Source organism: Pangasianodon hypophthalmus, chromosome 2 (assembly GCF_027358585.1).
Source record: "Pangasianodon hypophthalmus isolate fPanHyp1 chromosome 2, fPanHyp1.pri, whole genome shotgun sequence".
Taxonomy (NCBI): domain Eukaryota; kingdom Metazoa; phylum Chordata; class Actinopteri; order Siluriformes; family Pangasiidae; genus Pangasianodon; species Pangasianodon hypophthalmus.
In genome coordinates this window covers 29,690,868-29,713,818 of record NC_069711.1, presented here as the reverse complement: position 1 = coordinate 29,713,818, position 22,951 = coordinate 29,690,868, and the positions used below count along the sequence as shown (strand labels likewise).

At 37.0% G+C, this 22,951-nt stretch overlaps 3 protein-coding genes across 3 annotated transcripts; all 3 read left to right on the top strand.

Annotated features, from left to right (window-relative positions):
• Nucleotides 1-585: 585 nt before the first annotated feature.
• On the top strand, nt 586-4,871 carry rps19bp1 (ribosomal protein S19 binding protein 1). Its single transcript, XM_026933286.3, has 4 exons — nt 586-770; nt 2,924-3,091; nt 3,208-3,305; nt 4,558-4,871. The coding sequence occupies exons 1-4, from the start codon at nt 716-718 to the stop codon at nt 4,687-4,689; spliced, it is 453 nt and encodes a 150-aa protein (XP_026789087.3). The 5' UTR covers nt 586-715; the 3' UTR covers nt 4,690-4,871.
• A 143-nt stretch (nt 4,872-5,014) lies between these two features.
• On the top strand, nt 5,015-15,151 carry LOC113538300 (uncharacterized). Its single transcript, XM_026933254.3, has 9 exons — nt 5,015-5,784; nt 5,964-6,149; nt 6,224-6,298; nt 6,448-6,570; nt 10,018-10,170; nt 10,326-10,436; nt 11,817-11,856; nt 13,020-13,068; nt 13,165-15,151. The coding sequence occupies exons 1-9, from the start codon at nt 5,776-5,778 to the stop codon at nt 13,886-13,888; spliced, it is 1,470 nt and encodes a 489-aa protein (XP_026789055.1). The 5' UTR covers nt 5,015-5,775; the 3' UTR covers nt 13,889-15,151.
• Nucleotides 15,152-16,771: 1,620 nt separating this feature from the next.
• Nucleotides 16,772-22,727, top strand: LOC113538309 (uncharacterized). Its single transcript, XM_026933274.3, has 5 exons — nt 16,772-16,971; nt 18,116-18,265; nt 19,106-19,148; nt 19,530-19,575; nt 20,891-22,727. The coding sequence occupies exons 2-5, from the start codon at nt 18,119-18,121 to the stop codon at nt 21,579-21,581; spliced, it is 927 nt and encodes a 308-aa protein (XP_026789075.3). The 5' UTR covers nt 16,772-16,971; nt 18,116-18,118; the 3' UTR covers nt 21,582-22,727.
• The last annotated feature ends 224 nt before the right edge of the window (nt 22,728-22,951 follow it).

Below are 22,951 nucleotides of genomic sequence, written 5' to 3'. Positions count from 1 at the left end.
CAATACTATATACAAATTTTTTTCATAACACAATGTTGTTTTTGTTGAAATAAATTTATACTGTTTTTGAATTTGCTGTATTTTCTTGTTTAAATTTGTATAATAATAATAATAATAATAATAATAATAATAATAATAATAATATATCCCCTAAATGGTTCTCTGGGTCCATTTCAATTAGCTCTTCAAAATGGTTCTATATAGAACCATGAACCTATTCTATGTAGAACCATTTTGGGGTTCCATATATGAACCAAGTGATAGAACCAATTTTGGTTCTACATAGAGAGCATGGCATGTCAGTCAGTTAACATCACAGAGGAGGGACTGGTCAGGAACAGCTTCAGCCAAGTGCAGATTAAATAGTTGGCTGATTTTAAGTCTGTAGCCTGTTATACGTTATTTAACATCAAAGTTACAAAGGTTAATGAGTCTCAATGGAGCCATAAAATATTTATTATTTATTCGTTGTGTTAACTATTTGGTATTTTATTTTAAGTAAGTTACTATCAGTAATAACAAAGCCAGTCTGCAGCACTCCACTGGTTCCTATGTGGAATCTTCCGCCACGGTTGTGGTTTCTAGACGACTTCTAAAAGTGCAACACACAACTGAGCCACATGCTGCGGAAGTATAGTACTAACTACAAGTCAGAAGAAGTACCTTAGCTGAAATTATATCATACAGCGTTTAATAGCTGTTTAAAGATTGCACCATGTCGATCTCAGTGTTAAAAAGGGGACTCGAACTGCTTAATGAAGATCTTAAAGGTAAACAGTGCATTTTTTTTAGTCAGGAACTTTAGTAGCTAGCTAACTGATGATAGCCTGTAGGAGCTCAGAAAATAGTCACAACAGCATTTACTTAACCCAAGTAAATATGATAATAGATTTAAATAAGGGGAATAATGGAAAGGCTCCTACACAAAGTATGACATGTCATTCTTTAATTAATTATTTTTTTAAAATGTTGATCTAATTATTGGTAAACTGCTGTGGCACAAGAGGAAAAACTCTTCAGGGTATGCTGTTATTGAAAAAGTAATCAACTTCAGTCAGCAGTTACAGAATAATAGTGAGATAGTGATAGTGAGAATGTTTTTTCAGATATGTGAATTTCACAACAACCTTTATTTTTAGGGTTTGCTAACAGCAGAAACAAAAGCTCTGGGTTTGATCCACAGTGGAGTAGATAGATTGAAGAAAAATAAGGTTGTAGGTACTGAACCACTAACATGTGACTAATGTAACTATGCTTCTGTTCATTTAGGTTTCCGAATATTTGTAATCCATAACATGGAATGTGAAAGTTATGACAATTATTTATTTATTTTTTGGTGGCCAGATATCTTTCTTTTGGTGGTGTGTAAGACAGGGGTGTCGAACACTTAGTCGAATGTCATGTCGGCTGAAAAAAGGGAAAAAAAAAAAAAACATATTAGTGACCAATAACACATCAACTCCTTTTAAATCTGTGCATTTACTGGATTTTACAGAGGGATTGAACATTTATCACCTACAAAACAGAGTAAATGACTGCAGTTTATTAGCAAAAAAAAATAAAAATCAAAATTATGTCCCCCCTCTGTATACCTGGCAAAAAAAAAAAAAAAAAAAAAAAAGTAGACTAAAGATAGTTAATCTCAGTTTTTCACAAATCCACACATTTCATGTGTCCATATATTTCTTTTGGCACTTGAGATTTCTACTTTGTTCTCATCAGAAGTCATTTTAAAACAATTGATTAGAGACAGATTTATTTCAGCTTTAGTTCACTATATCAGAATTCCTCAAAGTGTGTCAGACATACACCAAGTCGACTGTCTCTTTAAACAGTCTGGAAGATTCTGGAAATTGATCTAATGACTTAAGTGGGAGTGCACCTGTGGCTGTTTTTTTTTTTTTTTTTTATTGCCGTTGATACCATGTGAAAATCCAAGCACCTCAGCCAAGAAAATAAAATGACTCCAGTTCCTTCTTAGGAGCCATTTCCAAACACCTGAAGTTCCTAACAATTGTATGCAAATACAGTCAGGTCTGGAAGTATTTGGGCAATGACAGAGTTTTTGTGATTTTGCCTTTCAAAATGGATTTGAAATAAAACAATCAAGATGTGATCGAAGTGTAGACTTTCAGCTTTATTTTAAGAGGTTCCACAAAAATATGGCATTTACCATTTAGGAATTACAGCCATTTTCAACAAAGTACCTCCATTTTCAGGGGCTCAAAGGTATTTGGACAAAGTGACATAATTGTAAATATAACCATAATTTTAATACTTGGATGAAAATCCTTTGCAGTCAATGACTACCTGAAGTCTGGAGACCATGTTCTCAAAACTCAAATTCTGAGTTTCCTCCCCTGACCTGTATCCCATAGAAAATATTGTGGACTGGACTGGAGGAGTGAGTCACAGACCTGAATGAGTACTGTCAGGAGGAATGGGCAAAAATTCCAGCAAAGTATTGTGAGAGTACTTTACCCCAGGCATATGAGTCGAGTTCAGGCAGTTAAAAGGCAATGCCACTAAATAATAACAAAGTGGATGTGAACGTTTGACCCACTGAAAATCTGATATAGTGTATATATCTGCAGAAGTGTTATCTATCTATCTATCTATCTATCTATCTATCTATCTATCTATTTATATTAATTTCTATTCATTGTGGATTGCCGATAAAGCTTGCACGTAAGCATTCTGCCAAGCCTCCTGGAAATTTACTGACTAATCTTGCAGTCATGAAAATGTAATTATGCTATTAAGCCAATAATGTTAAGGATTTTGGCAGGTAAGTTATTGTAAGGTGAGCCTCTGTACATAACAGTGGTGAAAGCAGTTGAAGTAAACTCAAAGCTGTCTGCAGTCATTGTGAACATTTTCAAAACATAACTATCATCCTCATGGTCTTTCTCGCACTTTGAAGGTGTGGCCAAAGGTCAGAAGAAGAAGAGCACCAAGAAAGCATCAGTGATGGATCAGATTAGCACCAATAAGCAGGGTGTTAGGAAGCAGATCCGCCGACTGCAGACCCACAACACAGCCAGAAAAAACAAAGCCACGGTTAAAGACAAGCAGCTCAGAAATGCCCTAGGTGAGTAATTTAATACGTTTATCCGTTAACTACGGACAGAAATAAATGCAGATAGTCATAGAGAGGCACCTGCTTTGGGCTAAAACTGCTGGATGCCTGTGGTCTCATTGTTTTAGAGGAATACAGAAAGAAGCAGAAGAAAAGTCAGCTCAATTCCAACATGCAGTACTTCCTGGGAACCAGCTATAAAATGCAGGAAAGCTGCGCAAAGAAGGTACGTAAAAATCATATCCAGTGTATTGGATTTTAAACATATTATACCTAATTGGAGGTATTATAGTGGATATAAACTGTATATACAGTCTATCCAAGAGATGCCAAGAATACATTTAAAGCAGCCATTTTTTAGTTGTTTAAAACAATATATAAAAATATATCTGAATATTTTGTTTGCACACCGTTGGCTTCATTATTTCGCATTGTTATGATGTCATACATTTCGATCATATGGCAACACACCTTCTTTTCTAACACGCCTTATTAATTCCTAAGCTTTAAACAATTTAAATTGTTTGAAATTAAATTGTTAAATTGATGCCGTAGAGTCTTCGGTATGTTTTGTGTAATAGTAGTACAGCTTCCATTAAATAAAGAGACACTTTTTTATTAATCAATGAGAAATTATTTGATTTTTATTGATTAATTATAACTGGACAAAACTGAGTAAAACTGTCACAGAATGATATTGGCAACAGATTATTTTATATATATATATATATATTTTTTTTTTTTTTTTTTTTTTTTTTTTTTAAGCTTAAATTTGGTATCTGGCCTCTTTGTGCAATGACTCAAATAATCAACATAGAAAATTTTACTTAGCCCTCATATTATACACTAAAAAATATACTTATTTCATATATTTCAGTATAAATCAAAGTTGGAATTTTCTAAAGATTCAAGAGAGCTGTTTTTAAAACTCAGTTTTCTTTGTTTTTTTTTCCCCACTGCATTATAAGTAGAAAATGTATGTATGTCTGTATTTATGTATTTATTTATACAAAATTCTTTGTTTGTCTGAAAAGTTTAATGTTCCAGAAAAGTATTGCATTTTATTGTCTAATTTGGTTATATTAAAATAGTGTTTCTCTTTTTTTAAAAAAAAAAAAATCTAAATTTCAGCTAAAGAGACAAAAAAAGCAGGTTCCTCAAGATGCCTGGAATACCCTCTGTGTTGGTTTCCTTAGAAACCTTTGTGTTCCTTATTTTTGCTTTACAGAATTTTGAAGTGCTTAATACTTTTTGCATGGCACTGTATGTAGCCACACAGTTTCACTGATTGCTGTCTTGCTTTCATTTTTCGGCTCAGTGAAACTACTTGTGAATTTAGACTTTAGGACTTTAAAGCCATCAAAGTGCAAACATTATGCTTTAAAGCCAGACTTGATGTTCTTACAGTATGCCAATAATCAAATAGAGTGAATGCATTTGCTGTTATTGAAACTCATAGTCTCCTCTCTGGGTTTTAGATTGTGCAGCAGAACGTGGGACGTCAGTCCCGACACCAGCCAGAGAAACCCGTCAAGAAGCAAGAAAAACAATCCATTTTCACCGAGGCGGAATTCCAAAAGTTCCAGGAGGAATACTTTTCTAAACATTGATCTCACTATGGACTACTGTGGACACTTGTGTTGGATGTGGAAAAGGGATCCTGCATTCCAGGAAAACTTCTGGAGAAGTCAAATGGACAGACACGCAGAAATTCAGTTTCCATTTCTGTGAAACATTCATAGTTTTGAGTTTGTGTTGTGCAAATAAACATGTGTTTGATGGTTTGCCAAAATCTGTGTTTCATATTGTATCACCTACCTCAGAACATCTTTAATATGGATATAAAACATGTTGCTTAACACATGGAGCTTTTTTGGCCAAAAATGAAGTCAAAGAACATTCAAGTTTATCCCAAAGGTGTTCAGTGGGGTTGAGGTCAGGGCTCTGTGCAGGCCACTCGAGTTCTTCCACACCATAGTTGGCAAACAGTGTCTTCATGGACCTCGCTATGTGAAATCCTTGATTGGCCTCATCCCTTCTTCATGGAACCCAGTTCCCGTTAGTGTTCTTAATATTATATTAAGATATATATAAGGGCTTAGTGAAGAGTCCTATGTAATACTGTTTTTATTGTGGCCTCGCTGGTTTCCTGTCACGACTGCAACTGTCTGCATTTTTAACGATTTTAAAAAGGTAACTGCATCAGATTGCAATACTCTCTGGCTCTGCTTCTGTTCTGCTTCTGCTTCTGAAGTCATCTGTCATGTTGACTTGCAATGGTTCATCTAGGTTCACATGAGCTTTTAAAGTAACAGAATGGCCCTTCTGATGATGAGAGTGATAATTCCCCCACGAGGAAATAACAACAGGAAATTATTCTTAATAAGAAAGAAATGAAAGAAAGTCGATAAGGGTGTGTTAAAATCAGTATATGTGCATGGCTCTGGTTTGAATGGTTGCATGTTTTGACAGCCTAATCGTGATTATTATGCACAATGTGTGTTATGTAGGCTGACAAACAGGTTCTGCAGTCAGGTGTAAAGTTATGTATGTGTTTGTGAGGAAGCCTAGCAGTGAGCAGTATGCTTAGAAAAGAGAGGTGCGAAATCCAAAACTGCACTTTTCTCTCTGATATATGATAACGTGGCGGGAAGAAAGGCATTAGTGGGGCGTAAAGTGACATTCGGAAGGAAGGAATGTCGCAAGTGAGTATTTTGTTTTTTTTTTCATTATTCTGTCTCCGTATTGAATAGATGACTCACAGCTCAATGTTTATGGTGTATAATTTCACTTCAGGAACTATTTCTTGTACAAAAAATGTTGTACCACAGCTATATATGATAACATATATATATTAGTAAACTGCTTAAATGTGTATTTTTAGGAAGCAAGTCCCAAGCCTAAATGTCCAACCCGCCCACCACCTCCTGACCCCTCAAGGCTACGAAACCTACGACTTAGCAGGCTCTCCCACGCAGAAGAAGTACACGATGAAACATGTAATCCATCATTGGAGACTCAAAACATCCCTACATATATAGATGTGTTGTCTGACAAGTCCCCTGCTAAGGTACCGAGTTTCACAATGCGGAACAATTTTCAATTTTGTACAAAGATTTTATAACTTGAATGCACTTTTGTCAGGAGGATGTAGCTCCTGCCAGGCCACCACCTCCAGTACTGAAGAGATCTTTCCTCTCTCGGACCAGAAGGACACAGGTGGGTCTTTCACTAACAGTGATCCCATGGAAAGCTTTGTTTAACAGTCTTTGAGAACATAGCACTTCAGCACTTTTCTTTCTGTTTTACATGCCTCCTTTCTGCCATAGCTTACATTTATTAATCTTTTGACTTTTACTTTTTTTTAGGATTTAAATGGTCATGCTGAGACGTCAGACATCAGAAATACAGAAACCTCTTGGCATAACGGGAATGAAACAGTGGACGGTCCAGCATACATTGATGTTCTTCCCAATGACAGAAATCTCCCAGTAAGTTGGAGATGATGGTTGATGTTTAGATGATGGCAAATTGTGCTGTGTAATGTCCAACTGCTTGATTTCCATGAAGAATGGTATCTAGGTACATAAATCAATATCCGACTTGCAATGCTTAGTGTGTATATATATGTGTATATGTATATGGCATGTCATGTGGGGTGTTCTCTCAGTATGCAGTGGTGAGTACCTACCAAAAGTGGTCCAAAGAAGGACAACCGGTGAACAGGCGACAGGGTCAAGCGCATGGGCAGCAAAGGCTAGCCCGTCTGGTCCGATCCCACAGAAGAGCTACTGTAGTACTAAATGCTGAAAAAGTTAATGCTGGCTATGATAGAAAGATGTCAGAACACACAGTGCATCGCAGCTTGCTGCATATGGGGCAGTGTAGCCACAGACCACAGAGCAGTGGAAAAAGGTGGCCTGGTCTGATGAATCACGTTTTACATCATGTGGACAGCTGGGTGTGTGTGTTGCTTACCTGGGGAAGAGATGGCACCAGGAAGAACGCAAGCTGGTGGAGAGAGTTTGATGCTCTGTGCGATGTTCTGCTGGGAAACTTTGGGTCCTGGCAATCGTGTGGATGTTACTTTGACACATACGTCCTACCTAAACATTTTTGCAGCCCAAGTACACTCCTTCATGGCAAATGTATTCCCTAATGGCCTCTTTCAGCAGGATAATACGCCCTGCCACACTGCAAAAATTGTGCAGGAATGGTTTGAGGAATGTCACAAAGAGTTCAGGGTGTTGATCTCAATCCGATCGAGCATCTGTGGGGTGTGCTGGAAAAACAAGTCCGATCAATGGAGGCTCCACCTCGCAACTTACAGGACTTAATGGATCTGCTGCTAACGTCTTGGTGCCAGATACCACAGCACACCTTCACAGGTCTTGTAGAGTCTGTGCCTCGAGGGGTCAGACCTGGCGGTACAAGGGGAACCTACACAATATTAGGCAGTTGGTTTTAATTTTATGGCTGATGGGTATGTGTGTGTGTGTGTGTGTGTATATGTATATATATATATATATATATATATATATATATATATATATATATATATATATATATATATATATATATACATACAGTTGAGGTCAAAAGTTTACATCCCCCTTTCAGAATCTGCAAAATGTTTATTATTTACCAAAATAAGAAGATCATACAAAATGCATGTTATTGTTTATTTAGTGTTGACCTGAATAAGATATTTCACATAAAAGACGTTTACATATAGTCCACAAGAGAAAATAATAGTTGAATTTATAAAAATGACCCTGTTCAAAAGTTTACATCCCCTTATTCTTAATACTGTGTTGTTACCTGAATGATCCACAGCTGTGTTTTTTTGTTTACTGATAGTTGTTCAAGAGTCCCTTGTTTGTCCCGAACAGTTAAACTGCCTGCTGTTCTTCAGAAAAATCCTTCAGGTCCCACAAATTCTTTGGTTTTCCAGCATTTTTTGTGTATTTGAACCCTTTCCAACAATGACTGTATGATTTTGAGATCCATCTTTTCACACTGAGGACAACTGAGGGACTCATATGCAACTATTACAGAAGGTTCAAACGCTCGCTGATGCTCCAGAAGGAAAAACCATGCATTAAGAGCCGGGGGGGGGGGGGATATTTAGGCAAAATAAGAAAAATGTACACATCTCCATTCTGTTCAAAAGTTTTCACCCCCCGGCTCACCTTAATGCATGGTTTTTCCTTCTGGAGCACAGTATTAAGAATCAAGGGTATGTAAACTTTTTAACGGGGTCATTTTTATAAATTCAACTATTATTTTCTTTTGTGGACTATATGTAAACATCTTTTATGTGAAATATCTTATTCAGGTCAGCACTAAATAAACAATAACATGCATTTTGTATGATCCCTCTTATTTTGGTAAAATAAACATTTTGCAGATTCTGAAAGGGGGATGTAAACTTTTGACCTCAACTGTGTGTGTATATAATATATATATATATATATATATATATATATATATATATATATATATATATATATATATATAATATACTGTATATATGCCTGTTTATTACCTTATTTTATAGCGTAATGAAAGTAGTTGATGGGTGGTGGAGTGGGTTGCATTGCCGTCTCAGAGTTCCAGGTCCCTAGTTCAGTCAGCTCAACACAGATTACTGTCTACATGGAATCTGAGTGAAGAGTATGTGCATGGTTCCCTGCGACGGAACGGCGTCTCATCTAGGGTGTATTCCCACCTCGTGTTTAGTGTTCCTGTGATCCGGATCTACCAGTAAAGCAGTTACTGAATACCAATGAATGAAAAGATAGTTTCACAAGATGGTGAACAAGTAGCTATGATAAATGCTATACTATTAAATTTTTTATACCACAATGCTTTGGAATTTGGAATTGTACAGGAGGTGTCCATTCATTTTCTATAACAGCAGTTCTGAGAGTAGTTCCAGCTGTGCAAAGCAAATCACAGGTTTATACTGATGTGTAGAGGAGCTCCACATAAGCGCATTTTTATAGAACTTTTAAAGAGATGTTTATTTAACATTTTTGGAAGGAGTTTCTCGTGTGAGCACTTTGTAACAGTCAGAGCCCCAGGAACACCTGTGTGTTTTTGGCTTATTAACAGCAAGAGCAAGAAAAAAGACAGGCTGTTGAGGGAATGGCTGCTTATACACTATATGTCCAAAAGTATGTGAACACCTGACCACTCACACCCATTCCAGATTTAGTCCCCATTTACTGTTAGAATAACCTTTTGGGAAGGATTTCCATTAGAGTTTGGAACGTGGCTGTGGGGATTTGTGCTCATTCAGCCTTAAAAAGCATTAGTGAGGTTGAGAACTGATGTTTGGTGAGGAGGCCTGGCACGTAATCAGCATTCCTGTTTATCCCAAAGGTGTTCAGTGGGGTTGAGGTCAGGTCTTTGTACAGACCACTCAAGATCTTCACTCCAGCCTTGGCAAACCATGTCTTCATGGAGCTCGCTTTGTGCACAGGGGCACTGTCCTGCTGGAACAGGTTTGGACCTCTTAGTTCCAGTGAAGGGAAAGCTTAATGCTACAGGATACAATGACATTCTATACATCTGTGTGCTTTCAACTTTGTGGCAACAGTTTGGGGAAGAACCACATATGAGCGTGATGGTCAGGTGTCCACAAACATTTGGCCATATAGTGTAGCTTCTGTAACATAAGTGATAATCAGAACTAATTTGATTTGAGGACATTCCACAACATTAAATGTAACTATAATAATAAATAATAAATTTTGAACATATTTTCCTATAACAGCATGTCCTTGTTTGTTTTATTCCATACAGTCTGTATTAGTCATATATAATATTTACTATTTGTATTAGAGGTTAGGTTTTAAATTGAGCAGTTAAACAGATTAACACTGTAAAAATATTTACACTATTATGTTTTGTCTGTTCTTACTCATTCATAGAATCATACCACACCTCTGAATGCCCCTCCTCCTCGTCCTGTTGGTCCTCCTCGGGTTTCATTGTTACAAACCAGAAAACCCTTGCTCTGCCAGACCCGCTCCGCCGAGCCTCCTGTGCATGTGTATGAAAGCATTGATGACGTTCTGTCACAGGTAATGAACACGAATAACAGAACAGCAAAAAAAAAAAAAAAAAAAAAGAATGCAGAGCTACGTGATTTGCATGCCTCTGAAACTTTCAAAGCAGCACTGAAAGTATTTACCTGCTAAGTTCAGAATTCTATATGACATTTGCGTACAACCCACAGGATGATGATGGAATGAGAGATTTACCTGCAGGCCTAACAAGAAAAGGGCGTCTTGCTACTTACCACTCATGGAGTGAACGGTGTAGTGTGTATGGAGACAGAACCGCAAGGGTAAAAGAGATTATTATCTACTTGATATCAGACTCTACAAAGATGATCTAAAGATGTCTTTGGTATTTCACAGAAACGACCAGATCATCTTAACAGAAGTGTGTGCAAGCAGTTAATGAACTCACTTTAACGTTAACCAACAAGGCTAGCCAGAAGCTTTGAAACACTCTGGACTAACATCTTTTGATCTCAAGACAGTGAGCTCATTTATTTATTTATTTATTTATTGGTTTATTTAACAGGGACAGTGCACATTAATACACATTACACACGTGTAAAAGCGCCTGAGTTATTTTAGCTATTTTTCATCTGTAGTCCCTGGAGAGAATGTGACAGAGTCACCGTAAGAAAAACAAAATAGAAATTACAAAGTTATTAAAATTATGTTATAAACAAGCAAAAAAAAATTCAAAACACTAACTGAAACATGCAGCAGAAGCACAGACATAAAAAGCATGCATAGTACATTAAATATATAAATCCATCTCAGACAATAAGAGCAAAACATGCACAATAAAACATGCATGCAAGTACATAAGGACAAACTGGCAGTAGCAGGATAGTGACAGATGACAGCTGACAGCAAAGAAAGTTCGAAGAAAGACTGAGGACAATAAGATGCAGTTAAGTTGTAGTGCTGACAGAACCGAGTACTAATTATCCATTTCTTTGAATGAGATCTAAAAAACTGTATGTGTCCAGTTCTCTAATAGCTACTGGAATACAGTTCCATTCTCTTGCAGCTTTAACAGAGAATGCAGACTGACTGAAATGACTATTTCTGAGCGGAATAATGCAATCTCCTCTTGGTGCACCATTTTAGATTCCCTAAGATGTTTATGACTTTTATTTCAATTTTCTTTCCAACTATTTCTAATTTGGGAAAAGACTTAGATTGTATTCACTATAATTATACAATGTATTTGTCTTTCAACTAAAATTTGTGAAGGACCAGCTACGAAATTCTTGGCTGAATGGCAACAAGAATTAGTTTTTAGTGAATAATTTGTGGCTATAAATAAGACATGAATTCAAAATGGTTATGTTTTGTTTCACTCTGATGCTTCATTTACAACTTTTGACGAGCACCATGGGATGTGAACAGATAGGATTTGTTTTGAGCTTGAATTGTCTTTAAACATTCTGTTTTCATCATCACTGCCAAGTTGTAACTAATCAGAACAGAAAGGCTAAATAAAATTTTAAAAATCTGTAAACATCTATGAAAAATGCATTTCGTGTATCCTCATATTTGACATTTTCATGTTTGTTTTTTACCATGCTTGTTGTAGGAAGAATTAAACTAGTTGAAATCTGATCAGATTTTACACTGATTTTGATTCTATAAATGAAATAAAGCATCATCGTTCTTTTCTTCAGGAGCTGGACATCTTGTTAGAGTGGTGGAGAAGCGTAGGAGGTGAGCGAGTCACTGGTCCTCAATAAAGCTTCATACTCTACACTAACAACTCATACTCAGCAATAAGAACTGGGTTTTATATTGCTTTGTTTTTATTTATACTCTGGTTAAGCAGATTGAAAATGTATTACATTTCATCTCAACCCGTTTTGTGTCAACTTCCATCATTCTCAGACTAACACTGGAAAATAATTGTATAGAACACTGTTTTTAAATGTTAATAGCTAATAGCATCTGCTAAATGAATAAATGTTACTGCATTCATTTCACCCTTGTGGGTAAAGGAGCAGTGCCCCAGGCCCTTGCCACCCAGAGCACTACAGAGTACTACAGTGGGATTTGAAGAGAAATGGATGGAGAATGATGCAAAATGGGTTGAGATGAAATTATTAGTGTTTATTATTAGTGCGTCTTTCTACGTTCGATAAGGAGGATCATTGTAAATTATGAAAGCAATCCAGTGCCATCCAATGATGTTTGTGTACGCAGCTGCATATGGCAAATTATATAAACGATTTGAAATTATGCAAGTTTAATTCATATTCTTTCTTATAGAGCATATTTGCTTTGGTTTACCCCTATGTGTTAATTAATACATTAAATAACCAGATCAATAAGATGCTCGTTATTCACGCATGAATTCATAAGAATCATATCTTAGTTAAAAGTAGCTCTTCATTAGTTCGTGATTAGTACATGCCTTAACTCACCATTAGTTCATATTTAAGTAAGTATTAATTCAGGTATTAGTGCATGATTATTTGTGTACTGTTATTGTAAAGTGTTGCCACCAAGGCTCTGGGTTACTGACCAGAAGATCAGGGTTTCAAGCCCCAGCACCGCCAGTGTTGGGCTCTTGAGCAAGACCCTGCACTCTGACCCCAGCTTCCTAACAAGCTGAAACATGTGAGGAAAAGAATTTGACTGTGCTGTAATGTATATGTGACAAATATACATCTTCTTCTTCAAACCTATGACTATGCCCTAGGTCATAGTGTTAACTCATTCCACCACTAGGTGGTGCTATAATCAACAAAAGGGGTCATATCATGCATCGCACATCCATTGCACAGTAGTTGGACCCTTTAATGGCTGCTTGCCTTTTATTTTGAAATGAACAGGTGTAAATGGAGTAAAGGTCTGACCAGTTTGTTCTCTTTTAGGGTTAGAGAATCTACCAGTGGACTATCAAGAAGAGGAAACAGCAACAAAGTATGTATGATTATTTAAGTTAAAAAAAAATTAAGTGCATCATAGCAGGGTATAGAATAGTGACCTGATGATGTTTGTCTTGTCTCTCCCCTACAGTCCACTGATCTCAGTGGCACAAAAGGTAAAAACAGCGATGCGTCTGTATGAGCTGCTTATAGTTCAGCGTTGCACAGACCTGCTAAACCATATCACCGAGCTCCACTGTACTGCGGACAGTCTTGTCAAGACGAATAAGTCAACTCGGCTTGCCAAGCTCACAGGAGGCACCACGGGTGCGGTTGGCGGTGTTACTATTGCAGCAGGCCTTGCTCTCGCCCCACTGACCTTCGGAGCCTCGTTGGTGGCAACCGGTGTCGGCATTGGAATTGCTGCTGCTGGAGGGGTCACAGGGGCATCAGCGTCCTTCACCAAAAAAAGGAAATGGACTCAGATAAAGGACAAGGTGGAAAAAATCATAAGCAACTATAGAGCCCAGATAGAAGATATTCTATCATGCCTGAGGTTTATTGATGTAGGAATGGAGCACCTCAGAACGCAGGATAGCTCAAAGCTGAAGGAAATGGGGGCTCATTTGGAGAAAATAGCCAGACTTGCTCAGGAAATGGAAAATATAAACTCCATAGATGCCATTAGTGAGTGTTTTGGCATCCTGCAGGGTTTGGATTCCTATTTCACTGAGGAGGACAATCCAGGGACTAAGAAGAACTCTAATAGCCAGCTTGCACAGAAAGTCCGTGAGGTGGCTGACAAACTCAAAGAGTGTGTGGATCAGCTGATACGGATTAAAAACCTGTTTCGCTCAGTAGAGGATAACGTTTGATTAAAATGATCAGTTTTGTGTATATACATATATATATATATATATATATATACAGTGAGGTCAATAAGTATTTGATCACCCTGTGATTTTGCAAGTTCTCTTACTTAGAAATCATGGAGGGGTCTACAATTTTCAGCATAGGTGCATTTCCACTGTGAGAGACAGAATCTAAAAATAAAAATCCGGAAATCACATTGTATGATTTTTTAACAATTTATTTGTGAATTACTGTGTCAAATAAGTATTTGATCACTTGCTTATCAGCCAGATTTCTGACCCTCAAAGACCTGTTATTTTGCTTTTAAATAGTCCAGCTACACTCTGCTCATGATTCTAAATTAGTAGCACCTGTTTGAGGTCGTTAGCTGTCATAAAGACACCTGTGCACCCCACAATCAGCCAAAGTCTAAGTAGCAACATGGGCAAAACCAAAGAGCTGTCAAAAGACACAAGAGACAAAATTGTAGACTTTCACAAAGCTGGAAAGGGCTACGGGGCAATTGCCAATAGTCATGGGAGAAAGTCCTGTGGTCAGATGAGACCAAAGTAGAACTTTTTGGTCTTAACTCCATTCGCCGTGTTTGGAGGAAGAAGAATGATGAGTATCATCCCAATAATACCATACCTACAGTGAAGCATGGGGCTGGAAGCATCATGCTCTGGGGGTGTTTTTCTGCACAGGGGACAGGACGACTGCACTGTATTAAGGAGAGGATGAACGGGGCCATGTATTGTGACATATTGGGCAAAAACCTCCTTCCCTCAGTCAGAGCATTAAAGATGGGTCGTGGCTGGGTCTTCCAACAATGACAATGACCCAAAGCACACAGCCAGGAAAACCAAGGAGTGGCTCCGTAAGAAGCATATCAAGGTTCTGGAGTGGCCTAGCCAGTCTCCAGACCTAAATCCAATAGACTCCGTGTTGCTCAGCGACAGCCCCGAAACCTGACAGATCCAGAGAAGATCTGTATGGAGGAGTGGGCCAAAATCCCGCCTGCAGTGTGTGCAAACCTGGTGAAGAACTACAGGAACCGTTTGACCTCTGTAATTGTTAACAAAGGCTTCTGTACCAAATATTAAAATTTTTTGACTCAAGTGATCAAATACTTATTTGACACAGTAATTCACAAATAAATTGTTAAAAAATCATACAATGTCATTTCCGGATTTTTATTTTTAGATTCTGTCTCTCACAGTGGAAATGCACCTATGCTGAAAATTGTAGACCCCTCCATGATTTCTAAGTAAGAGAACTTGCAAAATCACAGGGTGATCAAATACTTATTGACCTCACTGTATATATATATATATATATATATATATGTGTGTGTGTGTGTGTGTGTGTATATATATATATATATATATATATATATATATATATATATATATATATATATATATATATATAATACACCCCAGGTCTGTTGAATGCCTGATTCTGATTGGTTAGAAGATGTTAAACATGGACGTGGTATGTTATGTGGCAAACGCGCCACATAAATGGATTAAAAAAAGTTTTCAATTGTTGATATGGTTGTTTTCTCTCAGATTACATTTGTTTCATTGTTTTTGAAGGAGTCTCCCATGTCAGTACCTTGTAACAATAAAGTCTGTAAAGGTATATTATTATCTATAATAATTATAATAAATAACTTTATTTATAAAGCACCTGCTATAGATTTAAAATGCATGAAGTAAAAAAAACAGATAAATGAAATGAGAACAATGAAAAAAGAGAGAGGAATAAAAGAGGAATAGCTGTTTATAGTTGATATAATGTAAGCGATAATAGGAAGTAACTTGTTTTATGGACAATCCACAATGTTAAATGTAATGTAACAGTGGAGGCTCATAGGCAGAGTGAGAATCCATTTAGATGTTTTAATAACAGTTCAGCACATAGTTGAAAACACAGTCCAAAAATCAAGGTCAATATAATCATAAATATTGAATATCAGCAAGGCTTTGCAATTAGAGAAAGTCCATGATCTACCTCTCAGTCTGCTCGGTCTGGGAGCAGATCGGTCCAGATATTCTCTGTAAAAGTCCATGATTAGAGAAGGGTCCAGGATGTCCTCAGTAGGGACTCGAGCATTCCTCCGGACCGTACCACTCCAGTCCACCAGATTGGACATCCGACGACCCAGGCTTTTTGATATGCAGGACAACCTTCAAGATTTTGGCCTGTTTGCAATACGGTATGATCTGGGCAGTCTGTAGGGTAAAGGATTAATTTGTCATTACTTTAAAAGGGCTGGTGAATCTGGTGATATGGACTTTGAGGTCATGGGTGGAGAGTCAGGTTATTTGTCACCACTGGAGTTGTGGATTGGATCTATGCTACTGATCTATGTGAAGCTTATATCTGTGAATGTCTCGTTGCAGACATGCAGCACTTCCCAGATTGGCAGAATTCACATTTCTCTACCTTGACGCAAAAACTACTCTCGAGGAGTTTTTCCAAGGCCTTGTCTGACATGTTTTATGTGTTCTTCCTCTGAGGAGTATATAAAAATATCATGAGTATTACAATGACAAATCTGTTCAATATTTCCCAGAGTAGCCTACTCAAGGAAGCGACCCAGAAGTGAGAGGCAACAGGATGGCAATAGAATTTAGAAGAGTGCGACCTCTGCTGGTGGGGAGGAGAAACGTCATGAATCCCAATTGCACCTACCTATAAATGGAAAAAATTACAATATCTTAAAAATTAAATTAAATTTAAAAAATTGTTAGCATTAGCAAATTGTTGTCGTTTATGAGGAATAAAACACACATTGCCATGCCATTTCTTTCTATAACACACCCTGTCCCTGTCATGTTTTAGTCCTTACTGATTAGATCCAACTAGATGAACTTGTTTGATGAATGCATACTTATCATTTTGCAAATGACTAGCTATTGAAAAGAGAGCTGACGAGATTCTACATTACAGCAGACGTAAAGTTTTGTTTTGAGGCTAGCAATATATCACATTCATTTGCACTTTATCATAACACTCTCAGTTCGTTCCTGGCCTTCAGACTTGACGGCATCTAGTGTAGGACTTTTGATCCAGCGACAACATTATTAAAATATCAACGGTAAGTATTAAAATTTTGTTTAATAATACACACATTCAAGTGTTTGTCTGAAGTTACCAATGATATATGATTCAACTATCTCGTAAGCAGTCTTAATACTGAATGGCATGCCTGTTTTAACTCATTTTTCACTTTATTTTTATTTATTGTCTAGTTTATCTACTAATTCTACTGACCATTTTTGTAGTTTCAGGTCAGTAATGGTTGTGATTTGACATGTAGGGTAGAGTTTGACAGTAAAATTGTTTTGTCACATAAAACACTAAAACTGCATAGAAAGGTGAACCAGCAAGGTAGGCATGTAAAAGGCAAATCAGTGGCGCAATTTATGGTAAGACTTTACTATAAGGCCTATAAATAAGCATATACTGTATTAATACACAGTATGTACTAACACTTTCAGAATGATGAATTAATACATGCAATTATTATTAGTGCATGAGGAAATAGCGAAGAGTACACATTAACAGTCAAATGAGTCATATATGAATAGCCATTAATAAAGGTAATGATTAAGTATTAACATCTTGTTATGTCATTCTGTTATTTACAATTGGGAGTGCTGGAAAACAAAACTGGGTCTCACACTGCGTGAACTAACATTATAGCCTTTCATTTGGGTTAAGCTACATTGTTCCAAGCACACTTTTCATTATGAAAATAACCTCTTTAACCAATTTGTGTTACATCATTGGTGTAAATTTCTTTGATCACGGCACTGCTTTTGGCTGGAAATTTTTGGTTTGGGGACTGTTTCTCAACCCAGCAATGTTTAAAAAAAAAAAAAAAAAAACTCAGTAATGCTGCTGCACCTGATCCAGTTGTACTAAGACTGTACACACTACTACGCCAGTTTTCTCCCATGTAATAACTTAGTTAATAACCCAGATAAGTGGAGTTCACTGTGCAGGTATTGGTCACATTGGCTTGCATGATTTTCTTGCATATTAATGCACATAAATATATTAATTTGACACACTTTCAATAAGTTTCTACCAAGGAACAAGTACAGAAAAAAATGCAAAATGTAAGAACAAAAAAGAATCTGAACTCAAAGTTAAAAGGAATTAAATGGCAACATAATTTGCTCTGTGTTCCCTACAACTGTGTGTCATGGCTGTTTCTTTGCTTATCACTGTGATAGTCCATGGATCTGGATAAGAGGCCACCACCAGACAAAACCATAATCAACAGGATTATCAAATCAGGTGGCCGACTCCTACCCGGCATGGTGCCTTTCAACAATGTTCCTGATTCTGACCAACAGAGTGGAGAAGAAGAGCTCACTGTGCAGGTACCACAGGCTGGCATGATTTTCTTCTAGATAAAAGTCACTGAAGTCATTTATGGGTGAAGTCACTTGTCTCTTGAAGACTCTTGAAAAAAAAAAAAAAGCAGCTTGTCAAGTTACTGCAAGAAGCCAAAAAAAAATCCTATGTGCTGAAGTCTTTCCTGTGTCTGAAGTTACAGGAAGGTTTAAGCTCTGACTGGTACAAAGTGCTGACACTGGAGACTCCTTATGAAGATTACTTCAATCATTACACACATATGTGGAACTTCGAAGTCCCTGTGTTACTACAGAAACAATAACAAATTAGAACAGTGTATTTATATAAATCTATTTATATTATTTACCTTGCAGCTAGAACTATTGTCAGAGCTGCTGTTATAGAACTAAACAGAAATGGGAATTCAACCATGCCCTGGTTTAATTATTAAAATAACATAAGCAGCTAAAATAGTATACAAAATTTGGTACTCCAGATAAGCAATGTCTCCAGTTAAGATGCTTAGGAACCTCCTATGTCCTCTGTGCAGGGAAAAAAAAAACATTTCATGGACTTTAAATTGATAATATTATTGAGTCAATAAATGTGAGTCACAATAAGATATAGTGACTCTGTAAAGTCAATTCTCAAAACTTTAAAGCTGTCTCTAATAATGACGATACATAGTATAATGTCATATCACTCAACAAAAATTGGCAATACTGTATGCATCCATGATGCCTCCATGATGCCTCCATGATAATGCACAAATCTTATTTCCTACAGGAAATGCGTAATTCATGTACATAAATGTCAACTGTAACACATCTGCAGTGTTTAAGGATTGTTTTTCCTCCCTCTATTAGGACAGTATTGTAGACTTCGTGGAATGGTGGCTCTCAGAGGAACGTAAGTTTAACAACATTATAATAATATACCATATTACATCTTTACTTATTTACTCATTTTATTTATCCAAAGCTCCTTAAAAGTGAAACAGTATTTAGTACAATTTAAGCTGCATGTAATAACTGCATATCAGCAGTGGAGGCATTACTCAAAGGCACAACAACAGCTCCTGGCAATCCTAAGATTTAATTTTACAAGCACAGAATCTTCACCACAGGACAATCATTGCATGATGTTAGATCAGACATTTTGAAACATGTTATTCTCAGATTTCCCACATCTACATAAAATACTCAGAAGCTGCCGTTATGTATTTATAGCAATATATTATGTCACTGAAACATCTGTTTGACACTGGATATGAACCCTCTTCATTTTCAGCCTGGAAGGAACTTGAACATCCTAACGCAGAGAAAGATGATGCAAAGTAAGTGTCAAAAAGTGAATTCTGTCTATCTGAATGAAGACACTTTTTCATGCAAGCTCAAACTGGGAATAGCTAATGGTATAGAAAATTTACATTTAGGTTGAATGCTATTACCCACTCTTGAGTAGCTAGAGAGCCAGCTGGCTAGCAAACAAAACAAAAAAATCCATACTCCTAATTGCCAAGGAATTAAAGTTTATGTAGCAAACAAAACAAAGATTTTCAAGAAATGGCATAGGCAGTTCACCATCAAATTTTCTCTGAAGACAAATTTCAGAGGAATAACTTAACAGTTCATGTTGGCTGTGCAGTTATCTAGGTAACATTGCTAATATTGTCTGCTTACTACCTTGACTTGTCTTTTTCATTAAAAGAGTACTAACATCCACTCTTGCATATTCGTTCATCTGAAACATAGAGTGAACATGCAGCACAGACTTGAATAGGGCATTTTCCTGGTTTTCTTAGTGTTTGAATAGTCCCTAAATTCCCTTTTCCCATCTGCCAATATATCTTAAAACAGAAATAATTATGTACATTGTAGATACACTGTCTGCAATTAGGCTTTCACTTCATTTGTCATAGCCTACTGTATGTTTGCTTTAAAACAAGATCTTAGAAGCTGCAGACTACTTTAAAACTAGCCTTAAAACCACCACCCTCAGACTTGCTTTTATCCAAAAGTAGCTGAATTTGGCATTAAAAAAAACCTCAACCCTGAAGACAGAACCAAATCATTTTTTGGAGGGGAGAAGGTGTCATTGAAATATTTACTTTTATGAATATTGCAAATTTGTGGTTTTGTTGGATTTCTTTTCTAGAGCCAGAAAGGCTGGTCACAATATTAAATAAGAGCACTAAAATTTTGTGTTACCCATCAGAAACTCAAAGGAGTTTCAGATAGCTACTATTCTGTGTATTTTATGTTACAACCATCGGTGCTGTTGTTCTTAGGTCCACAAAGAGTAATCCACTTTAAGCCATTTGTCAGAAGCAAAAAAAAAAAAAAAAAAAAAAAAAAAGGCAATGTGGATTCCACAAAATTGAGGCTGATTTTTATTAAAGACAGGGAGGGCGTAGTCCTGCTAGCCCATCTAATCCAGCAGATCTTATCTATAGCATACACACAATTAATTCATAAACCTTCCTGAGATTTGTGGGATCCCTACCAGCTGTAGACCCATCCTTATGGTGCAGGGGATGCAATAGAGGTTATGATGGTCAAAATTTGATTTGAAATAAATATGTATCACTGCAGTACTTTCTGACCACATCTCTTGATAATGTTGTCATTGTAAACTCTCTGTCTCTCCAGAACCTTCACACAGAAAGCTGAAAATCTAAAAAAAGCTCTTTGTGTGTTTGTTCACCTCCTGTGTGAGCAAGGAGCAATTCTGCAGGACTACATTAAAGAACTACAGGAAGTGGCTGATAAAGCTGACAAGGAGCTGAAGATGGGAGGCATTACCGGGGCAACTGTAGTGGCACTAGGACTGGCGGCTGCTGTCGGAAGTGTCATATTTACCCGACTGACCGTGAGGAGTTCTGTAGCAGTGGCTGCAGTTGGGGTTGGATTTGTAGCAGTCGGAGGCTCAGCTGCCATTATCAACAAAATCCACACCAATGTGGAGAGTAAGAAGGTGGAGACAATCCTCAAAAAATACTCTACTCATATAGAGGAAATTGAGAGGTGTGTGAAGTTCATAGGCAGTAATGTGGAGTGGCTGAAGAAATACGACCTGTCCACATTGAAATGGCTGCCTGGAGTGGTACAGGTGGCTGAAGACAGTGTAGGAGCGATCACCCCAATCAGTAAATCCTCAGGTCTGATCCAAGGCTTCATGCTGGGCATGGACATCTGTTCCAGCAAAGACAACTCTGAGCAGCTGAAGAAGTGTTCAGAAACCAAATTTGCCAAGAATATCCGCATGCTGGCAAAGCAGACGCAGGCCAGCCTTGAGGAGCTAATGAAGTTTAAAAAAGTGGTGGAATCTGCTGGCATATAGAACACGATTTGTTCATATATTGGGGATTTTGGTATTATATAGTGTACATTTTACTACTGAAATTTGGAGCCCAGTTTAATGCATTAATGGTATAAACCCTACAATAAACATGATGTGTTATTCGAGGATATATTCATTTACAGAAGCATATACCTGCAGGTGGTCACACAAATCCTGTAATCCGTATCATTAAGTATATTTTCAAACCTTTCAAGTGTGATTTGTGTTTCTTTATTACATAAATTTATCACTTAAATTTTCAGATGTCAATGTGGTAGAGTCTTTGTGTTAGTGAGTTTCCAAAAAGAACACATTAAATTATATTCTTATTTTATCATTTATTATTCAGTTTACCAAGAGTTGATAGAGCATAATTTCTACCAGAGTACAATAGCTAGTCTGATATGAAAGTGCCTTTTGTAGCTAGTGACTTTGCTAAGCCCTGTTTGTTAGCATCATGATAGACATTGCTGTGAACCAAGATTAGCCACTTCACTGTGACTTAAATTGAAAAAAATGGTTGTAGGGTTCAGGATACATATATGTAGAGGGTTAAAATTGTGCATTGCACTTTCACTCCTGTAAAAGTTAAATTAATGCTCCTGGCATTGTCTCTTTCTCCCACGTCAATCACTATGACACTAGCTAAACGTGGGCGTCTACGAGTTCATTAATGTGGAAGAGGGTAGATAGCACTTTACTGCAAGTGTGTTACACTGCCCTGTGACTCAATAGTTTCAAAAGATGCGGTTGGCAGTCTTCTTGTGCCTACCTCCTCCAATCTTACATGAACAAAAAGGAAGAGGCAAGGGGGTTGTAGGAAGTGTTTTGGGGACAAGAGAAATAGAGAATGAAACTGCCATTAGTGGTAGAATGAATACACGTTCTTCTCCAACTAAATGTGATGTTGCATTTTAGCCATCTGTGAAGAGTAGGTTTGCTGGACAATACTTGGATGAGAAGTAGTGTTGCTATGGCAATACTGACAATACTGAAGGTGGGGCCCATGCTATTTACTGTTACTGACTGAGGTGATCAGTGTATTCAAAAATAAACATAGCTCTTAAAGGTGTGACTGATTTCTGACACTTTGAGGCAGGCTTTAAATAATAGTAAAAATGTTTGACATGCATGAGTCATGGGGTGGAAAGTAACAAACTATATGTACTCTCATTACAGCTTTATTATAACTCTACTTTTTTGAGTATATAATTAAATCATAGTGATTTACTTCACTTGGGTTTTTGCACTTTGAGTTTTTTTTTTTAAATCAAATATTCAACTTTAATACATTTATTTTTGATCACTGTTACAGAGTTTTACAAAATGTATTTAATGCCAGATGACAGTAAGTCAATTAAATGACAGAA

Excerpts from the sequence above, each read along its gene's own strand:
- LOC113538300 (XM_026933254.3), top strand. Across the intron at positions 11,857-13,019 it reads GTGGTGGAGAAGCGTAGGAG|GGTTAGAGAATCTACCAGTG; the intron begins GTGAGCGAGTCA and ends GTTCTCTTTTAG. Across the intron at positions 13,069-13,164 it reads GAAGAGGAAACAGCAACAAA|TCCACTGATCTCAGTGGCAC; the intron begins GTATGTATGATT and ends TCTCCCCTACAG.
- rps19bp1 (XM_026933286.3), top strand. The coding sequence starts at position 716 with ATGTCGATCTCAGTGTTAAAAAGGGGACTCGAACTGCTTAATGAAGAT. Across the intron at positions 3,092-3,207 it reads GCAGCTCAGAAATGCCCTAG|AGGAATACAGAAAGAAGCAG; the intron begins GTGAGTAATTTA and ends TCATTGTTTTAG. Across the intron at positions 3,306-4,557 it reads AGGAAAGCTGCGCAAAGAAG|ATTGTGCAGCAGAACGTGGG; the intron begins GTACGTAAAAAT and ends TCTGGGTTTTAG.
- LOC113538309 (XM_026933274.3), top strand. The coding sequence starts at position 18,119 with ATGGATCTGGATAAGAGGCCACCACCAGACAAAACCATAATCAACAGG. Across the intron at positions 19,149-19,529 it reads ATGGTGGCTCTCAGAGGAAC|CCTGGAAGGAACTTGAACAT; the intron begins GTAAGTTTAACA and ends CTTCATTTTCAG. Across the intron at positions 19,576-20,890 it reads GCAGAGAAAGATGATGCAAA|AACCTTCACACAGAAAGCTG; the intron begins GTAAGTGTCAAA and ends CTGTCTCTCCAG.